General features: G+C 49.6%; 1 protein-coding gene across 7 annotated transcripts in view; it reads right to left on the bottom strand.

The window, feature by feature from the left end:
* LOC135241902 (serine/threonine-protein kinase BRSK2) overlaps nucleotides 1–22,783 on the bottom strand; it is a 170,142-nt gene that overhangs the window by 85,699 nt on the left and 61,660 nt on the right. For all 7 annotated transcript variants that reach the window (XM_064312674.1, XM_064312677.1, XM_064312673.1 and 4 more), the window contains exon 2: nucleotides 2,808–2,902. In XM_064312674.1, coding sequence (XP_064168744.1) covers nucleotides 2,808–2,902 — 95 coding nt within the window. The remainder of the gene's footprint in view (nucleotides 1–2,807; nucleotides 2,903–22,783) is intronic.

The raw sequence follows: 22,783 nt of genomic DNA, 5'->3' as shown, positions 1-22,783 counted from the left end.
CCGCTCTGCTCGAGCGTGGGGCGTTACTGTTCTCTGCTCCACTCTGGCGTTAGGGTCGCTCTGGCGTGGGGCGTTAGGGTCGCTCTGGCGTGGGGCGTTAGGGTCGCTCTGGCGTGGGGGCGTTAGGGTTAGGGTCGCTCTGGCGTGGGGCGTTAGGGTAGGGTTAGGGTTAGGGTTAGGGGAGCGTGTCCGGGGAAAATGGCAAGACAGCAGGCTAATGATGTCTCTGGAAGAGACCACGTAAATACGGGATGGACAGATCATGCCTGAAAGAATGAAGACATGACAGAACTCCACTCCTTCTCTTCTGCAATGCGGAAGAAGGGGGGAGACAAAAGGATTATGACAGAGGGACGGGAACCCCTAAATCCAAGAGTGACAGGGACCTCCCCAGATAACGGGACCCCTAGGCTTAGCCGGAGGAAAGGGAAACCCTGTGTGTGAGCATTCCCCTGGATTAGGCTTGATGGAAGGAGACCCCCAGACCCCTGGAGGAGACCCCCAGCCCCCCAGGTAGACCCCCAGACCCCTAGAGGAGGAACACCCCATCCAACATCTTTTGGATCAATTAGAAAGCCAACTGCGAGCCAGGCCTAATCGCCAACCCCAACCCCAACCAGTGCTCAATCTCACTAATGCTCTTCAGGCTGAATGGAAGCAAATCCCTGCAGCAATGCTCCAACACCTTTTATAAAGCCTTCCCAGAAGAGTGGCGGTTGTTATAGCAGCAAAGGGTGGACTAACACGATATTAATGCCCATAATTCTGGATGAGATGTTTGATGTCAGGTGTCCACATACGTTTGGCCATGAAGTATATACATATAAAATGAACTGCAAAGGCTCTCTCCCACCCCATGTGCTTCTCCCCACCCAGCCCCCCCATCTCTCTCACTCCCAGTGAAGACCTCTTTCCCCCCTCTATCACTTAATTTCTACTTACCCTCTGAATACCCCCCTCCCCAAATAGCCTTCTCTGATCTTAAGAAAATAGACGCCAGAACAAAGAGCTAAATCACAGCAGCACAAACCTCTCACCACACAGTGCTGCTGAGCCAACAAAACACCAACAACCACGACTACAGGAGCCGACCAATCCAGCTCTGCACATTCAACCAACACTCTTCCACTGCTTCTCCATTAACAGACAGCAGCTGCTCATGAAGGACAATAAAATGCTCAGCGCTCAAACCTTGGGGGACGCTCAGTGCTAAAACCCTGCTCAGCACTCAGACCCTGGGGGATGCTCAGCACTCAGACCCTGGGGGACGCTCAGCACTCAGACCCTGGGGGACGCTCAGCACTCAGACCCTGGGGGACGCTCAGCACTCAGACCCTGGGGGACGCTCAGCACTCAGACCCTGGGGGATGCTCAGCACTCAGACCCTGGGGGACGCTCAGTGTGGTTTAAGCATCATCTCTGGGGCGCTCACAGCAAGCTACAGGGAAGTCTCAGAGTGGTCTCACTGTGGTTTCAGCACCATCTTGGGGTGCAGTCAGTATGAACTTAGTCTGGTCTACGTATGGTCTCTAAGTGGTCTATGAGCAGTCTCTTAGTGTGGTCTCTAAGTGATCTATGAGTAGTCTCTTAGTGTGGTCTCTAAGTGGTCTAGGAGCACAGTTTTGCCAATGAAAACTCAATTTCGTCACCCTCACAGGAAGGCGTGAAAATAGTGCAGTTCCAGCGCAGCCAGTCTGAAACAACCCATAAACACACAGTCTGAAACAACCCATAAACATATCCACAAAATCTTCCATAAACTCCCATCCTGACATCTGACCTTGAATGCCCAGTTCAACAGTCTTTATCTCGTGTCTGATATAAGAAATAAAATAACCCATAAACATCTAGGCTACGACCCTGCATTTAAAAAAGAATCCATAAACACCCATTCTGAAAACTCCCCATAAAGGTCGAGTCTTTCCTACACAACAAAAGACGTCAGAAATCGCACATCGGCAGCATCGGTAGCAGTGGCAGGCACTGATGTAACAGTGCCGCTGATGTAAAAAGTAATAACAGCAAAACGCATCTGGGTTAATCAGTTTTACGTAAGCAGACAATCCTGCCGGAACTTCCAACGCATCCAGGAGTCCCTCTCCACCACGCTTCCTTTATGATGGCCACACACAGAGCAGCGAGCTGAGCTTTCCCAGAATGCAATGTGCTGCTCTATCACAGGGGAAGTCCCTGCCTCTGCCTGTCTGTAAGATTTCTGAGTAATCCCCAACCCCCCATTCACCTGTTTGTGTGTCCTGCAGGCAGATTAGCATTAACTGGTTAAAGTGCACTAAATCCCATACAGCTGAGGCTTCTCCCTCACAGCTGAGGCTTCTCCCTCATACAGCTGAGGCTTCTCCCTCACAGCTGAGGCTTCTCCCTCACAGCTGAGGCTTCTCCCTCACAGCTGAGGCTTCTCCCTCATACAGCTGAGGCTTCTCCCTCACAGCTGAGGCTTCTCCCTCACAGCTGAGGCTTCTCCCTCATACAGCTGAGGCTTCTCCCTCATACAGCTGAGGCTTCTCCCTCATACAGCTGAGGCTTCTCCCTCACAGCTGAGGCTTCTCCCTCACACAGCTGAGGCTTCTCCCTCACAGCTGAGGCTTCTCCCTCACTTTTAAACTGTGGCTTGTGGGAAAAGCTCCAGTGTAGGAATGCATATCATCACTGCTGAGCAAAAGCATGTGATTCACAAAGACAGAAAGTTCCAGCACAGCATGAAGGGGCTGAGGTTACAGACACAGAAGCTCTTGCTGCTGTAAGGGTTAGTGCTGTAAGCCAAGGGTCCCAAGCCACTGGGGTCTTACCTTCATTAAGACGGACTCACTGAGCTTCTCCCTGTTGACAATCTTTATAGCAACTTTCTGGCAGGTGACACAGTGCACTCCCAGCTTTACCAGACCTGAAACAAAAAAGAGAAATTAGTTCCCATCAATTCCTCTCAGTTCCTCTCTCAGTTCCTCTCTCAGTTCCTCTCTCAATTATTTTTTCTTGATTTTCTTTGTCAACCCCATTTTCTCTGGGCACAATTCATATTTTTCTGAAACCTATTTTATTTGTTTACCACCCACTGTCTTTGCCCATGGAATATCACAGATTTTACAGTCTGTAAGCACTGTGGTATCCCAGGATCTACCAGTGTCTGAACTTCATGAGGGACAGAACTCCACCCATGTGAATTTTTTTTACCTGAGACATTCTTTTATAGGAACCAGGCCTGCTCAGGATTCTTACATAACCCTGTACATGCTGGGATAGAATCTGCTTCGTTAACCTTTTAAAGTGTGAGACAACTAAAATTTGTGATCAGACTGTTCTTAACTGAACATTCTAATGCTGATGTAACAAGCACTACTGGTAATTGAAAGTAATGGGAGTTCTAGAACAGTGATTTTGAAAGGGTTAATGGATTAGCCAGTGTGGCTGACTGTGCTGGGAAAATTCTTGCTGTATCAAGCATTTCATTATTTTGTGAACCACCTGCACTACATGTTCCTAAGATCTTCCTTCTGCACAGCTGGGTATTTAACCTACACTGCCATTTAAAAGCTGTTTTTATGGGTAGAGCTGCAGTGGCTCACTTAAGAATCAAACCTACAATCTTCTGGTAGGCTGAAGTCTGAGGTCCCAAAGTGATCTCACAGCACACGTGAAAATATGCAAAGCCATCCAATCAGACGAGGAGAGGAACACGCTACACCTTAGATAAGTTTAACCATGAAAAGTTTCTTTTCAAATTCCCCCAGTGAGCGGCAAACAAGGAAAGGATCTCCATGGCGATGGGTAAGGTGTGAAACTTCATTGATAGATGTCATCGGGTAGATAAACACAAACACGAAACCACAATCGATGGTTCAAATCCCCAAATAGGTGAGTTTTCTTAAGTGGTTACAGCTCCACCAGCTCCAGCACAGGAAAGCAAATCCGTTTCCCACCGCAAATCAAAAGCCTGAGCCTGGGAGAATCCCACAGTTTTATTCTAACTCAAATACATATTTCAACGTTGGCATAAGTATCAATACTTCACTGCTGATGCGCCCTGGGCTTTTCCCTGGGGTGGGGGCAGGAGAGGGGGCTGTGAATCTCCAGGACATGGGGAGTAAAGCCCCTGCCGCCTGCACTCTCCTGCTTTATGAGCGAGGTTTGAGCGGAGATGAGATCACCGGTGACGGTCTGGGTGTCATCGCCGCACCAGGCCACGGTCCCAGCGAGCGAGCGGGCAAGAGAGTGAGCAAGAGAGCGGGCAAGAGCGTGAGCGAGAGGGTGGGCGAGAGAGCGGGCGGGCGAGCTGACCTGAGCTTGCCACACCACTGAATCAGAAACTGTATTGATTCCTCCTTCTCCCCTCCCTCCTCTCCCTCTTTTTAATCAATACCTTCAGAAGCTCATCCATCCAAGATGGTGTCAAAATAATCACAGGAGTGAGAAACCATGGGCAGCGGAGGTCACCCTCTGTCCATCTGATACCCGACACGCACACACGCACACGCGCGCACACACACACACACACACACACACATACACACTTACCTCCTGAGCTATATAGGGGGCGACATAGCTCAGGACGTAAGAGCGGTTGTCTGGCAGTCGGAGGGTTGCTGATTCGATCCCCGCTCTGGGCGTGTCGAAGTGTCCCTGAGCAAGACACCTAACCCCTAACTGCTCTGGTGAATGAGCGGCATCAATTGTAAAGCGCTTTTATCCAAAGCACTATATAAATGCAGTCCATTTACATTACACACACACACACACCCGACACGCACACACACACCCGACATGCACGCACACACACACACACACACACCCGACACGCACGCACACACACACACACCCGACACGCACGCACACACACACACACCTGACATGCACGCACGCATGCACACCCGTCACGCACGCACACACACACACCCGGCACGCACGCACACGCACGCACACACACCCGTCACGCGCGCACGAACACCCGACACGGGCGCACACACACACACAGACATACGCACAGACACCTGACATGCACGCACGCACACACACACACCCGACACGCATGCGCACGCACACCCGACACGCACGCACGCACGCACGCACACACACCCGACACACATGCACACACACACTCATGCACACACACCGACACGCACGCACACCCGCACGCACGCACGCACGCACGCACACACACACACACTCATGCACGCACACACGCACGCACTCGCACACACTCATGCACACACACACGCACGCACAGGCACACACACACTCGCGCACGCACACACACACAAACACTCACACGCACACACACAAACACACTCGCACACACTCATGCACACACACACGCACACACTCACGCACGCACACGCACGCACACGCACAAACACACACACACACACACACAAACACTCACACACACTTGCACACACACACGCACACACTCATGCACACACACACACACGCATGCACCACACACACACGCACAAACACTCACACACACACACACTCATGCACACACACACAAACACTCACACGCACACACACAAACACACTCGCACAAACACTCACACACACACACTCACACACTCATGCACACACACACACACAAACACTCACACGCGCACACACAAACACACTCGCACACACACACACACACACACACAGCTGCCTCTGTCTCTCTTTCTCTGTGCTGGGGTCGATCAGCACCCCCCGTTTCCACAGTGACCAGAGGTCAGAGGTCAGCAGGGGGATTGTATGTGCTGACCTGGACATCAATCCCAGGCTGCCCCCCCCCCCCAAGCCCTGCCCTCGCAGTGTCTCAATCTGATGCCTCAAAGCGCCAGTCTGAGAGAGCCGTGGCGGTATCGCTCCACAGAACCCTGATCAGCACATAAAACAAAAAATATCCAATAAGGAGGACCATTACCCCAGACTGCGTGTGGCGTCCGGTCGGCCGGCTCGCACCAGCTAGGCTGCACTGTGCCCTAAATCTGCCCTGGCATTCTGCTACACAATGCCCCATTTCTGCCCTGCCAAGACAGGGGGCAGCATCTATAACTGGCACATTCCAAGGAAGCTGGCAGTAAGGGGGCGGAGCCTGACCTTTGAGCATTGCACAGAAAATGGGAGCAGCCCAAATTCTCAAAAGGCTCTCCGGTTTGGCATCTCTCATATTTCGGTGGGAGATGCAAGCTTTCAGGCTCTGTCCCGCGCTCTCATGCTACGCAAACATCTCACACCAGATAAAAAGACTGTCACAGAAAACGAAGCCGCTACCTGATTAAACAAATGATGTAAAAGCTCACAGGACAAAGTGAGATTGGTTCATAAACATCACAGAGACTTTTGAATGGCTACCCATCCCCCCCCCCCCTTCACAAGCGTCTCACTCCAGCCAGCTGACCAAACCTGCGGCCAGTATCCTGAGATATTCCAGTCAGTGGATACCCAGAACCTGCATATCGGGAAACATGGACTGAGAAAAAGCATTTCCAGTTTTACTAGGCAGTTATCCAGCTAACTCAGTAATCCTGCTCCTGATACAGCCCTGTTCCGGTTTTACTCAGGGCAGTTATCCAGCTAACTCAGTAATCCTGCTCCCTGATACAAGCCCCTGTTCCGGGTTTTACTCAGGGCAGTTATCCAGCTAACTCAGTAATCCTGCTCCCTGATACAGGCCCCTGTTCCAGGTTTTACTCAGGGCAGTTATCCAGCTAACTCAGTAATCCTGCTCCCTGATACAGGCCCCTGTTCCGGGTTTTACTCAGGGCAGTTATCCAGCTAACTCAGTAATCCTGATCCCTGATACAGGCCTCTGTTCCGGGTTTTACTCAGGGCAGTTATCCAGCTAACTCAGTAATCCTGCTCCCTGATACAGGCCTCTGTTCCGGGTTTTACTCAGGGCAGTTATCCAGCTAACTCAGTAATCCTGCTCCCTGATACTGGCCCCTGTTCCGGGTTTTATTCAGTGCAGTTAACTGTAACCACAATGAATTCATACACTTCTGCAGCTTTTCATATACAGCACTGCACTGTTTCATCCATAAATAAGTTCATGAGCAGGGCATGAACAGCACTCATATGGTATATTAATGCCCAAGTAATGCCAAATAGGCGATATTATTTGAACAACAGAAAGAAAATGTTACAGTGTGTAACCGTGACCAAAGCAAATCATGTTTCTGTGTTTGTTTGAAAAGTAATGGAGAAGTCCTCAATTTCAACAATAAACACACACACAGGCACACACGCACGCACGCGCAATCGCCTTCTAAACACACACAGCTTTCTAAAATTTGAAAAAGTCGCCCTGGATAAATGCGTCTGCTAAATTCCTGTATTCTACTCAATTACACACAAAACATATCGACAGTTGCTGACCTGTGCCCCGCAGTCAGGCCCTGTGCCCTGCAGTCAGGCCCTGTGCCCCACAGTGTGCCCCGTAGTCAGGCCCTGTGCCCCGCAGTGTGCCCCGCAGTCAGGCCCTGTGCCCCACAGTGTGCCCCGCAGTCAGGCCCTGTGCCCCATAGTCAGGCCCTGTGCCCCGCAGTGTGCCCCGTAGTCAGGCCCTGTGCCCCGCAGTGTGCCCCCCAGTCAGGCCCTGTGCCCCGCAGTCAGCCCTGTGCCCCTCAGTGCCCCTGCAGTCAGGCCCTGTGCCCCACAGTGTGCCCCGCAGTCAGGCCCTGTGCCCCGCAGTGTGCCCCTGCAGTCAGGCCCTGTGCCCCACAGTGTGCCCCTCAGTCAGGCCCTGTGCCCCTGCAGTCAGGCCCTGTGCCCCACAGTGTGCCCCTGCAGTCAGGCCCTGTGCCCCGCAGTGTGCCCCCCAGTCAGGCCCTGTGCCCCTGCAGTCAGGCCCTGTGCCCTGCAGTCAGGCCCTGTGCCCCGCAGTGTGCCCCCCAGTCAGGCCCTGTGCCCCTGCAGTCAGGCCCTGTGCCCCGCAGTCAGGCCCTGTGCCCTGCCGTCAGGCCCTGTGCCCCCGCAGTCAGGCCCTGTGCCCCGCAGTCAGGCCCTGTGCCCCTGCAGTCAGGCCCTGTGCCTGCCCCAGGCCTTCCCGCAGTGCCTGTGCCCCGCAGTCAGGCCCTGTGCCCCCGTCAGCCCTGTGCCCGCCATGTGCCCCGCAGCAGGCTGTGCCCCACATCAGCCTGTGCCCAGGGGCCCCTGCAGTCAGGCCCTGTGGTTCGAGTCTTCAGCAGTCATTCTCTCATTCATTGGCAGTCAGACTAGATTACAAAACACCTGCAAAGTTTAATTTCAGAATAGATTCAGCTGTTCTTTTAGCCAAATCAAAAGCATGCATAAAGCAAAACTGACAACTCAGCAAGAGAAAATAAAAATAAAAAAAGAAGTAATGTAATGCAACAAGCCGACTCTGGATTGCCATTTTTAATTGAAAAATTTAAATAAGCTTGATTTCTGCTCCGTATAACTTCACGGTAATTCAAAACCCATCTTTTTTTATCCAGTTCTGTCATTCAGTTAAAGGCTCTTGATGCAGATAAACTCTGAATGAGTACTAAGGAACATGAAAGCCCAACATCTTCCATGCATTGCACATTTTAAGAATGCCATGAAGTCAGGTTTGTGAATAAGAGTGTATGATACTGGAGGTTTACCGTTTTAACAGTCTGTAATGTTATGTGCAGGTTCTGAAGTAAGGGTGTGGTGTCATGTGCAGGTTCTGAGGTAAGGGTGTGGTGTATGTGCAGGTTCTGAGGTAAGGGTGTGGTGTGTGTGCAGGTTCTAAGGTAAGGGTGAGGTGTGTGTGCAGGTTCTGAGGTAAGGATGTGGTGTTATGTGCAGGTTGTGAGGTAAGGGTGTGGTGTGTGTGCAGGTTCTGAGGTAAGGGTGTGGTGTGTGTGCAGGTTCTAAGGTAAGGGTGAGGTGTGTGTGCAGGTTCTGAGGTAAGGGTGTGGCGCATGTGCATGTTATGGTTCCCTGACCTTGTGCCCTAGTGGCTGCTTGTGGTGTTGCAACATTTGTTTTGATTGTCTTCCTAATAGGAAATTGGTGTCACCTGGAAGGGGTCCTACTTAAGGGGCCCTCTGGCTGATGCTCTCTCTCTCTCTCCATTCAGAGGACAACCTGCAGTCTCGCTACACTGCGCATTTATTTTCTTTTGTAGCGTTCTTTAATTAAAAATATTTTTGAATTGCGACCATCTTGTGTGATCTCGTTTATGTTGCGACTGGCCAGGGGCTGATCGTAACAGTGCAGGTTCTAAGGTAAGGGTGAGGTGTGTGTGCAGGTTCTGAGGTAAGGGTGTGGGGTGTGTGTGCAGGTTCTGAGGTATGGGTGAGGTGTGTGTGCAGGTTCTGAGGTAAGGATGTGGTGTTATGTGCAGGTTGTGAGGTAAGGGTGTGGTATGTGTGCAGGTTCTGAGGTAAGGCTGTGGTGTGTGTGCAGGTTCTAAGGTAAGGGTGAGGTGTGTGTGTGTGCAGGTTCTGAGGTAAGGGTGTGGTGTGTGTGCAGGTTCTGAGGTAAGGGTGTGGTGTGTGTGCAGGTTCTGAGGTAAGGGTGTGGTGTATGTGCAGGTTCTGAGGTAAGGTGAGGTGTGTGTGCAGGTTCTGAGGTAAGGATGTGGTATGTGCGGTTGTAGGTAGGGTGTGGTGTGTGTGCAGGTTCTGAGGTAAGGGTGTGGTGTGTGCAGGTCTAAGGTAAGGGTGAGTGTGTGTGCAGGTTCTAAGGTAAGGTGAGGTTCGTGCAGATTCTGAGGTAAGGGTGTGGTGTGTGTGCAGGTCTAAGGTAAGGGTGAGGTGTGTGTGCAGGTTCTAGGTAAGGGTGTGGTGTTATGTGCAGTTTGTGAGGTAAGGGTGTGGTGTGTGTGCAGGTTCTGAGGTAAGGGTGAGGTGTGTGAGCAGGTTCTGAGGTAAGGGTGTGGTGTGTGTGCAGGTTCTGAGGTAAGGATGAGGTGTGTGTGCAGGTTCTGAGGTAAGGGTGCGGTGTGTGTGCAGGTTCTGAGGTAAGGTCGTGTGTCAGGTTCTGAGTAAGGATGGGTGTGTGCAGGTTCTGAGGTAAGGTGTGTGTGTGCAGTTCTGAGGTAGGATGAGGTGTGTGCAGGTTCTGAGGTAAGGATGAGGTGTGTGTGCAGGTTCTGAGGTAAGGGTGCGGTGTGTGTGCAGGTTCTGAGGTAAGGGTGAGGTGTGTGTGCAGGTTCTGAGGTAAGGGTGAGGTGTGTGCAGATCCAGGGGAGTCGCATTAAAGGCAGAGGCAATGTGACCCCAGAACAGAAGTTAATCACGCTCCAGCTCAGAGGCTGTGCTTCAGAAGGCGCTGGTAATTCAGAATAATTAGCCCAGTGCATTATTGGAAAAACTGTGTTCGAGAGAGGGTGGGGGTGGGGGATGTCCCCAGGGTGTAGTATGCATTAGTTTGTACCATCCAAACAGTGCACAACATTAGACGCATTAGTTTAATCAAGCGTGGCACTCAAAAGAATGGATACTGGTGTTTCTTTAGTGGAGTTGTGCTGTGTTTCTGAATTGGTGCTTCATGAGGACTCAAAGCTGACAGGAAGTGGTGAGTGTGACTGCCGTTCACAGCTCCAGAGAAACAAGCCCTGAGCGAGGCAAGCTGTTTGATTCCTCCTGGTTTCCGTCTCTGACTGTCAGCCATCTTCACTTACACAACCGCAATCTATCTTCCCACTGATTGCAATTTAATTACAGAACACTAGAGTCAATTTAAACCAGGTTTAACAGAGGCAACAGGCACAAACAATGATAGCCTGTCATGATGCATCAATGCAGAGGCATGCAAGCACACAAGTGCGCACACACACACACGCACACACAAACACACAAAAAACACACACTCATAGACACTCACACACACACACGCGCGCGCACGCACGCACACACGCACGCACAAACTCACTCATGGGTGTAAATGTTGTTCTTGCACATTCTGTAACAGTAACTGTATGCACTACGAGCACGTATTTGGGTCAGTAACTGTAATATGAGCAAAGACTTTTTTGAGCAGGCAACAATGTCTGGAGCAGATGTATGCTGGCAGGGGAGGGGAGAAGGGGAGGGTGTTGAGGGGTGGGGGGGGGTCTCCCGGAGTGCTGAAGGATATCACAAGGACATGCAAGTCACCCTGGCGAGGACGGCTCCAAAAACAGCACCCCAGCAGGGGAGCATGCGCTGGGGAGCATCCTCCTGTCCTCACTGTCATCCCACTAAAAGGAAGCCGAACTCCTGGCTGACACCCCTCTCGCCTCCATAAAACACACCCACAACTTCAACATGCACCATAAATCTTCCTGCATAAGAGAGCCTGATAGAAACGGGACTCGGGCTCTCACTAAAGAGGCCCTGCAGTAGCACATCTGCAACAGCAGAGGGAGCTCTTCAGAGAGCCTGGGCAGCGCTCTGTCCGCTGGGTGCTGACCTGAGGGTGAAAGACAGCAGATGAGGTGAAGATCGGCTGGCACACGGAACAGCCTGCCAGTCCAAATTCCCCCCCCCCAGGGCCCGAAGACCAGCATCTAGCGACCCTCTCTCCACACACTGAAAGGCACAGTCCCCCCATACTCCGCCTGCCATGCCCCCCACCCCCGCTCTTTCTCCCTCCCTCCCTCACACTCTACCTTTCTCCCGGACTCTCTATCGCCATCCCTTTCTCTCTCTCCATCTCTCTCTCTCTCTCCCTTATTTCCTTCACACACTACCTTTCTCCCCATCTCTCTCTCTGGGCATATCTGTTGTTCATTAATGCAGCAGGTGGACTGGCCTGCACTAAAAATAGACGACCTACCTGCGTGTGCATGTAGGATCTGGTCTGGGCAATCGTACCGTTATTAGCCTGCTGGCTAAAGCATTATAAGCTACATAGTTAACTAAAGTAAAGCACTGTGAGCTAAGTAGTTAGCTATAGCAGGTGAACTGTAGAAAGGAACTGTAGCCTTACAGCTCCTCTGCACAGCCTTATAGCTCCTCTGCACAGCCTTACGTGCTCCCGCTCCCGCTCCCGCTCCCGCTCCCGCTCCCACTCCCACTCCCACTCTGTCTCTCTCACTCTCTCTCTCCCCTCTCCCTCTCAAATGCAAATTCAAAATGCTTTATTGGCATGAAATACATTTGTAGATATTGCCAAAGCGTACACACAGAAATAGGAATATGAATACAAAAAACATGAAACACAAACAACATTGTGGTAATGACAACAATGCAAACAACAGTGTGGTAATGACCACAGTGAGTAGGCTATATAATAATAATAATAATGTAGAAAAAAGAAAATGAAAAAAAGAAATTTAAATTAATTAATAATTAAAATAAATATATTTGCGGTGGTCAACCAGTGTCCCTCAGATTATGGCAGGCCGAGATGTACTTTGCTGCTAGTGGAGCTGTTGACCTTTCTCCTAGCAGGATTTGCATTTTTTTCTCATTTGTTTGGGAAAGGAAGTCCTCTATAATTAGAGAAAATTTGTTGAAGTAATGTGTCCTAATTTCTGAATGTTTTTCACGATGTCCCTCTCCCTCTCACTCTCCCTCCCTCTCTATCTCCCACTCTCACTCTCTCCCTCTCTCTCCCTCTCTGTCCTTCTCCCTCTCTTGCTCTCCCTCTCCCTATCTGCTCTCCAGCACTTGTGGGGCCTGCAGGAGTAATTACACGCTGTGAATCTCAACGTGCACACACACACACACACACACACATACAGGCGCACACACACACACACACACACACACATACAGGCACACACACACACGCGCGCAAACGTGCACACACATACACACGCGCGCACACACACATGCACACGCACACACACGCGCACACACGCACACACACACATGCACACACCACACGCACACACAGACATGCACACACGCACACAGCCATACTCCACTCCACACACTAAAGCACAGCCCTACTCCACACACTAAAGCACAGCCATACTCCACTCCACACACTAAAGCACAGCCATACTCCACACACTAAAGCACAGCCATACTCCACTCCACACACTAAAGCCAGCTACTCACTCACACACTAAAGCACAGCCCTACTCCACACACTAAAGCACAGCTATACTCCACTCCACACACTAAAGCACAGCCATACTCCACTCCACACACTAAAGCACAGCCATACTCCACACACTAAAGCACAGCCATACTCCACTCCACACACTAAAGCACAGCTATACTCCACTCCACACACTAAAGCACAGCCCTACTCCACACACTAAAGCACAGCCATACTCCACTCCACACACTAAAGCACAGCCATACTCCACTCCACACACTAAAGCACAGCCATACTCCACTCCACACACTAAAGCACAGCCATACTCCACTCCACACACTAAAGCACAGCCATACTCCACACACTAAAGCATAGCCATACTCATCACACACTAGCACAGCCAAACCACTCCACACCTAAAGCAAGCCATACTCACACACTAAAGCACAGCCATACTCCACACACTAAAGCACAGCCTACTCCACTCCACACACTAAAGCACAGCCATACTCCCACACTAAAGCACAGCCTACTCCACACACTAAGCAGCACTACACCACTAAACACTCCACACACTAAAGCACAGCCCTACTCCACACACTAAAGCATAGCCATACTCCACACACTAAAGCACAGCCCTACTCCACACACTAAAGCATAGCCATACTCCACACACTAAAGCACAGCCCTACTCCACACACTAAAGCATAGCCATACTCCACACACTAAAGCACAGTCCTACTCCACACACTAAAGCACAGCTATACTCCACTCCACACACTAAAGAACAGCCATACTCCACACACTAAAGCACAGCCAAACTCCACTCCACACACTAAAGCACAGCCATACTCCACTCCACACACTAAAGCACAGCCCTACTCCACACACTAAAGCACAGCCTACTCCACACCACACACTAAAGCAAGCCATACTCCACACAACTAAAGCACAGCCCTACTCCACACACTAAAGCACAGCCATACTCCACACACTAAGCACAGCCATACTCCACACACTAAAGCACACCATACTCCACACACTAAAGCACAGCCATAGTCCACTCCACACACTAAAGCATAGCCATACTCCACACACTAAAGCACAGTCCTACTCCACACACTAAAGCACAGCTATACTCCACTCCACACACTAAAGCACAGCCATACTCCACACACAGCTAAATCACCCCTAAGCACAGCCATACTCCACCAGCACACCACTACACAAGCACAGCCATACTCCACACACTAGCAAGCTACCAGCAACTACATAGCATATCCACCTAAACACAGCATCACCATAAAGCTACGCAACCACAACTACACGTCCTACTCCACACACTAAGACAGCCATACATCCACTAGGCACTCCACACACTAACACAGCCAAACTCCACTCCACCACTAAGCACAGCCATACTCCACTCAACTAACCCTACTCCAGCACTAAACGCCATAATCATCCACACACTAAAGCGCAACCACTAAACACTGCATACATATCCACACACTAAAGCATAGTACAACTCCACTCCACACACTAAAGCACAGCCATATCCACTCCCAACAAAAAGCATAGCATATCTGCACACACTAACCCGTCCTACTCCACACATACCACTATACTCACTCCACATAACAGCATATACTGCAGTACAGATATCCAGTATAAATTACTGCACGTACACGATATCCAGCTGCATAAACTTACTGCAGTACAGATATCCAGCTGCATAAATACTGCAGTACAGATATCCAGCTGTATAAATTACTGCAGTACAGATATCCAGCTGATAAATTACTGCAGTACAGATATCCAGCTGTATAAATTACTGCAGTACAGATATCCAGCTGTATAAATTACTGCAGTACAGATATCCAGCTGTATAAATTACTGCAGTACAGATATCCAGCTGTATAAATTACTGCAGTACAGATATCCAGCTGTATAAATTACTGCAGTACAGATATCCAGCTGCATAAACTACTGCAGTACAGATATCCAGCTGTATAAATTACTGCAGTACAGATATCCAGCTGCATAAACTACTGCAGTACAGATATCCAGCTGTATAAATTACTGCAGTACAGATATCCAGCTGTATAAATTACTGCAGTACAGATATCCAGCTGTATAAATTACTGCAGTACAGATATCCAGCTGCATAAATTACTGCAGTACAGATATCCAGCTGTATAAATTACTGCAGTACAGATATCCAGCTGTATAAATTACTGCAGTACAGATATCCAGCTGCATAAATTACTGCAGTACAGATATCCAGCTGCATAAACTACTGCAGTACAGATATCCAGCTGCATAAACTACTGCAGTACAGATATCCAGCTGTATAAATTACTGCAGTACAGATATCCAGCTGCATAAATTACTGCAGTACAGATATCCAGCTACATAAATTACTGCAGTACAGATATCCAGCTGCATAAATTACTGCAGTACAGATATCAGCTGATAAATACTGCAGTACAGATATCAGCTATAATTACTGCAGTACAGATATCCAGCTGTCATAAATTACTGCAGTACAGATATCCAGCTGCATAAATTACTGCAGTACAGATATCCAGCTGCATAAATTACTGCAGTACAGATATCCAGCTGTATAAATTACTGCAGTACAGATATCCAGCTGCATAAATTACTGCAGTACAGATATCCAGCTGCATAAATTACTGCAGTACAGATATCCAGCTGTATAAATTACTGCAGTACAGATATCCAGCTGTATAAATGACTGCATTACAGATATCCAGCTGTATAAATTACTGCATTACAGATATCCAGCTATATAAATTACTGCAGTACAGATATCCAGCTGTATAAATTACTGCAGTACAGATATCCTGCTGTATCACTCCAACAACGTTCACATCCTCCTGAGAACCGGCTTGAGTTTAAAATAATTATGAAATTGTAAAAAAATACTACTTCTCTTTTTATTGAATGTCCCTTGCAGTGTGCATTTCAGCATAGCAGAATATAAGTTTCCAGAGACTCAGGTCCCCAACAGTGGATAAAAATACATTTCCAGGTAACAAATAACACCTACAAATAACACCTATATAACACTGGATTATGTTCACGTAATGCTCTGTAAACATTTGTAAGAGAATACCGCACTTTCTGATGGCTGGGGCAGTTAGAGCATTTATGGCTGGGGCAGTTAGAGAGTTTATGGCTGGGGCAGTTAGAGAGTTTATGGCTGGGGCAGTTAGAAGGTTTATGGCTGGGGCAGTTAGAAGGTTTATGGCTGGGGCAGTTAGAGCATTTATGGCTGGGGCAGTTAGAGCATTTATGGCTGGGGCAGTTAGAGCGTTTATGGCTGGGGCAGTTAGAGCGTTTATGCCTGGGGCAGTTAGAGAGTTTATGGCTGGGGCAGTTAGAGCATTTATGGCTGGGGCAGTTAGAGAGTTTATGGCTGGGGCAGTTAGAGAGTTTATGGCTGGGGCAGTTAGAGAGTTTATGGCTGGGGCAGTTAGAGAGTTTATGGCTGGGGCAGTTAGAGCGTTTATGGCTGGGGCAGTTAGAGAGTTTATGTTTCATTGTGCATTGCTGGTGCTCCAGCCCTCTCTCGCATCCCTAATAAAACCTTGCAGATGGTAACAGCGGTAATATCAGCTGGGAGCTGAGCCTTGCAGCTATCGCCAGAACACTGCACGTCATCAGCAGCTGCCGCAGGCAGACCGCAGGCCCACGATCTACCACAGGGGGCACTGCTCTGCAGCTCTCACCCAACCTTGGCCAATCTCACATCCATCCCTAGAAGTCTAGGCCATTGCTGCCTCTTGACATTGGCATGGTCAAGGGGCAGCAATGTAGCATAATCATTGGAGAACTGGGCTTAGAGGAACTAGGAGGCAGTTGCAGGTTCAATTCCCACTTTCTACTTGAACTGAATTGTTTCATTAAAATACCCAGCTGTGAAAACACAGGCAGCATTTTTTACAAAACCTGTAAGCCGTGTAAGCCACTCTGGATAATGCTGCAGTAAAGGCCTAAAGTATAAAATGCAATTGGATTCCAGACCATAGAGGTGCATCACATGACCCACTGAGAACCAGTGATCTGGCAGGATTAAATACAAATGGATCTTCTCAAACGGAGGATTGAGGAAATACCATGACCATGATGAGCCTTAAATACTCAAACACAAGCCCTCTCACTGGCTCTTGACACGATCATTGACTCTATCCAGGCTGTCAGGGAAGAGGGCAGCTCTATTACTGCCAATCAAATTTAAACAAATGTAACATTTGCAGCAGCGCATTTATTTCCTTACCTGAGGTTGAGCATCATAGTGGAGGGACAAACAGTGTCATTCCAACAAAAGCAAGACATGGAAGAGAAGAAAGATAACAAGACAAACAGTCAGTGATTTATCTTCCACTTTAAATTTTATGGATGAATATAAAAAATAATGTTTTGAGTCTCCCATAGTGCTTTGGGCATTTGAGCCAGCTCTATAACGCAGAGGAAATAAGACTGAAGACTGACACTATGAGACTAGAAACAGGCAATCCGGACACAACAGGTATCAACTGCACATTAACATATTTATTCGTCATAGCAACAGTGTCAACCAATCATTTATAAAACAGCCTCCATTACAGGCATGACCTTTAGAATTATAACTGTACTGTTATAACACACACACGTACACAGCTATAACTGTACTGCTATAACACACATACGTACACAGCTATAACTGTACTGTTATAACACACATACTGTATGTACACAGCTATAACTGTACTGTTATAACACACATACGTACACAGCTATAACTGTACTGTTATAACACACATACTGTATGTACACAGCTATAACTGTACTGTTATAACACACATACTGTATGTACACAGCTATAACTGTACTGTTATAACACACATACTGTATGTACACAGCTATAACTGTACTGTTATAACACACATACTGTATGTACACAGCTTAAACTGTAAAGAGACTGGAAAGCACATTTAGGTTACAGCCCCGTTCCTTCTCATAATTCCACTGAAGATACGTTTCTCCAGTAGTTCATTGTTGTCAGATACCCAATAAGACTGCACTCAGCAGATAGGGGTTACTTGCTAACAGAACCACAGGCAAATGGACCCGCCCTGCGTCCCGATGGCTATAGAGTCAGGATTAGCTGACTAATTAAAAAGTGGTTCATTAGTTAATGAACCACTTTTTTAAGCTTTAAACACAAACACTCGGACACACAAACACACACTCGCACACACACTTGCATGCACAGCATCACCAGTGCATCGAAATGTACAGACACAAGCAAGTGCAAACACAAATACACAAACACGCGTGTGCAGAAACACGCTAACACAGGAGTAATCCTTCCCTGTTTCACCGCCCCCCCCCCCCCCTCGCCCCCACCACCTCTTGTAGGCATGTCCTTCGGGGAGACAAAAATAAAGGAAACTCACATCCATTATTAAAGGGGTAATTAAAAGAACTTCTCTCCTGATTTAAGAGCAGAAGCCAGGAGACGGATGGAAGGAGGTGGGCAAGCGAGGGGGGGGGGGCCTGAGGAGGAGGCCCTCAGAGCAGTCAGGATTGAGAAAGGGGATCACACGACCTCTGATCTCCCCATCGGTACCCGTACCAACAGCACCGGCATTCAGCTACCCATGTGTGCATGACTCTGCATGCAGTGTTTGTACAACTAGTGAGTAGAGCGGGCGGGGGGGGACCAATCACTGTGAAACAGTTTCACCTTTTTTCTAATTAGCAGGGGGCAGGGTGCGGGGGGCGGGGTTCAGGGGGGCGGGGGGCAGGGTGCAGGGGTGCGGGTGGAGGGGGAGGCATGGTGCATACGACCATTTGCTTTTTCCCATTAGCACTTATTATTTAACATTACAGGCACTGGCAACATTGCAGGGGTCCCTGGACTTCTGAAATTAACCCGCGAGAGGGAGAGCACTTAATTTTCTCTCCCGCACCAAGAAGAAATGAAGCTGGGTGCTGGATGGGAACTGAAGCTGGGTGCTGGATGGGAACTGAAGCTGGGTGCTGGATGGGAACTGAAGCTGGGTGCTGGATGGGATGAACGGGGCTGGATGGAACTAAGCTGGGTGCTGGATGGGAACTGAAGCTGGGTGCTGGATGGGAACTGAAGCTGGGTGCTGGATGGGAACTGAAGCTGGGTGCTGGATGGGAACTGAAGCTGGGTGCTGGATGGGAACTGAAGCTGGGTGCTGGATGGGAACTGAAGCTGGGTGCTGGATGGGAACTGAAGCTGGGTGCTGGATGGGAACTGAAGCTGGGTGCTTGATGGGAACTGAAGCTGGGTGCTGGATGGGAACTGAGAGGCTGGTGCTGATGGCTGACAACGAGTGGGTGCTTGATGGGAACAACTGGTGTCTTGATGGGACTGGTGGTGAGGCTGGGGGCTGCACGGGATGGGGTGGGGGGTGGAGGGGGGGGGGGGCAGGGCTGCTGGGTGCTCCACCCCCCTTTCCCCCCCATCCTGGCTGTGTCCATCTGACCGGGGCTCAGAAGTGCATGGAGAGAGCGAACATGGGTGACTGTAGATACTGAGGCGCGTTGTCCACGAAATGACTGAGGCTGATAAGCGTCTGAAAGAGATTTGTTGGGGGGGGGGTGTGAGGGAGGCTTTGGGGGTGGGGCTTGAGTGGTGGACCGCGGCCAGCAGACAGAAGGAGAAAGAGGGAGGGCTGCCAGCTGACCCACAGCTGTTGCTACTGCTGTTCATGCCTCCACGGCAACGGCCTCCACAGCAACCACCACCTCACCCCCTCACACTGCCAATGTGTGTATGGGGTCCATGAGGAGATAAAGGCTCCCCCCCCCCCCAGACTCACACATCTCATCTGCCCAAAGTGAGGCCCTCAGAAGCATACACACGCACATGCACACGCACACACACACACACACTCACACGCATACACACACACACACACACGCATACACACACACACACACACACGTACACAGACACACACACACGCACACATATAGACATGCACACAAACCGCACACACATACACACACATACAAACACGCATACGCACAAATACACACACACACACACACAAATACACACACACACACACACACGCACGCACACAAATACACACACACACAGACACACACGCATACATATAGACACACACACACACACACACACCCTTTTCCCAGGATGCACCCTCCCCCCCGGATGCCCCCTCCTCGCCCCCCCTCTTCTTGCTCCAGAGAAATGATGCACGGTGAGGCTTGAATCTTGGCTACATGCCATATTACCAAACCCTGTCAGAGCCCCCCCCCCCACCAACCACAATTTTCAGCCCATCTGTTAGCGCCGCGTCTCTCGACTTACGTTACTTGCTGGCTCCTCATTTCCCTCTCTTACACTCTCTACCTCTCTCTCACTCTCTACCTCCCTTTCACTCTCTACCTCTCTCACTCTTACCTCCCTTCCTCTCTACCTCTCTTCACTCTCACCTCTTTCACTCTCTACCTCTCTCACTCTCTACCTCCCTTTCACTCTCTACCTCTCTCTCACTCTCTACCTCTCTTTCACTCTCTACCTCTCTCTCACTCTCTACCTCTCTTTCACTCTCTACCTCTCTCTCACTCTCTACCTCCCTTTCACTCTCTACCTCTCTCTCACTCTCTACCTCCCTTTCACCTCTCTCTTTCACTCTCTACCTCTTTCACTCTCTACCTCTCTTTCACTCTACCTCTCTCTCACTCTCTACCTCCCTTTCACTCTCTTTCACTCTCTACCTCTCTACTCTCTACCTCCTTTCACTCTCTACCTCTCTCTCACTCTCTACCTCCTTTCACTCTCTACCCTCTTCCACTCTCTACCTCTCTCTCACTCTACCTCCTTCACCTCTACCTCTCTCTCACTCTCTACCTCCCTTTCACTCTCTACCTCTTTCACTCTCTACCCCCTTTCACTCTCTACCTCTCTCTCACTCTCTACCTCTCTTCACTCTCTACCTCTCTCTCCTCTCTACCTCTTTCACTCTCTACCTCTCTCTCACTCTCTACCTCTCTTTCACTCTCTACCTCTCTCTCACTCTCTACCTCCCTTTCACTCTCTACCTCTCTCTCACTCTCTACCTCCCTTTCACTCTCTACCTCTTTCACTCTCTACCCCTCTTTCACTCTCTACCTCTCTTTCACTCTACCTCTCTCTCACTCTCTACCTCCCTTTCACTCTCTTTCACTCTCTACCTCTCTCTCACTCTCTACCTCCCTTTCACTCTCTACCTCTCTCACTCTCTACCTCCCTTTCACTCTCTACCTCTCTTTCACTCTCTACCTCTCTTTCACTCTCTACCTCTCTTTCACTCTCTACCTCTCTCTCACTCTCTACCTCCCTTTCACTCTCTACCTCTCTTTCACTCTCTACCTCCCTTTCACTCCCTTTCACTCTCTACCTCTCTTTCACTCTCTACCCCCCTTTCACTCTCTACCTCTCTTTCACTCTCTACCTCTCTCTCACTCTCTACCTCCCTTTCACTCTCTTTCACTCTACCTCTCTTTCACTCTCTATCCACCTTTCACTCTCTACCTCTCTTTCACTCTCTACCCCCCTTTCACTCTCTACCCGCCTTTCACTCTCTTTCACTCTCTACCTCTCTCACTCTCTACCTCCCTTTCACTCTCTACCCCCCTTTCACTCTCTACCTCCCTTTCACTCTCTACCCGCCTTTCACTCTCTTTCACTCTCTACCTCTTTCACTCCCTACCTCCCTTTCACTCTCTACCTCTTTCACTCTCTACCCCCCTTTCACTCTCTACCTCTCTTTCACTCCCTACCTCCCTTTCACTCCCTACCTCCCTTTCACTCTCTACCTCTCTTTCACTCTCTACCTCCCTTTCACTCTCTACCTCTCTTTCACTCCCTACCTCCCTTTCACTCTCTACCTCTCTTTCACTCTCTACCCCCCTTTTCCTCTCTACCCCCTTTCACTCTCTACCTTCTTTCACTCCCTACCCCCCTTTTCCTCTCTACCTCTCTTTCACTCTCTACCCCCTTTCACTCTCTACCTCTCTTTCACTCTCTACCTCTTTCACTCTCTACCCGCCTTTCACTCTCTACCTCTCTTTCACTCTCTACCTCCATTTCACTCTCTACCCGCCTTTCACTCTCTACCCGCCTTTCACTCTCTACCCGCCTTTCACTCTCTACCCGCCTTTCACTCTCTTTCACTCTCTACCTCTCTTTCACTCTCTACCCCCCTTTCTCATTCTCTTTCTCTTTCACTCAGCTCCAAACTCCAGAGAGAGTAATCCTAACCCTAACCCTCATACCACCCAGTTCGGCCAGTTTCCGTTGGGATCTGATGCCAGCTCAGTGGTGTAACCTGACATTAGATAAGCATCCAACACACACACACGCACACACTCGTGCGCACGCACACACACACCCACACGCGCACGCGCACGCACACACACAGACACGCACACACACACAGACACGCACACACACACACACACGCACACACGCATGCACGCACATGCACTCGCGCACACACGCACACACACACACACGTGCACACGCGCACGCACACACACATGCACACACGCGCATGCGCACACACACACGCACACACACACACACGCACACACGCGCACACACACACGCACAGATTCTCCCTTTAATCTTGCCTCTCAGCAAATATATTAATAAATCACTGGAAAAATATAGCACATCTCATATCTAATATCCTAATTAACCCGAAACAGCTGCTTCAAAATTAGTTCATCTGACGAGCCGGGAAGATAAAAAAGAAGTAAAAAAAACACAAACCAG

Source organism: Anguilla rostrata, chromosome 16 (assembly GCF_018555375.3).
Source record: "Anguilla rostrata isolate EN2019 chromosome 16, ASM1855537v3, whole genome shotgun sequence".
NCBI lineage: Eukaryota > Metazoa > Chordata > Actinopteri > Anguilliformes > Anguillidae > Anguilla > Anguilla rostrata.
Note: the sequence above shows the minus strand (reverse complement) of the source record. Positions and strands in the feature narration are given on the sequence as shown.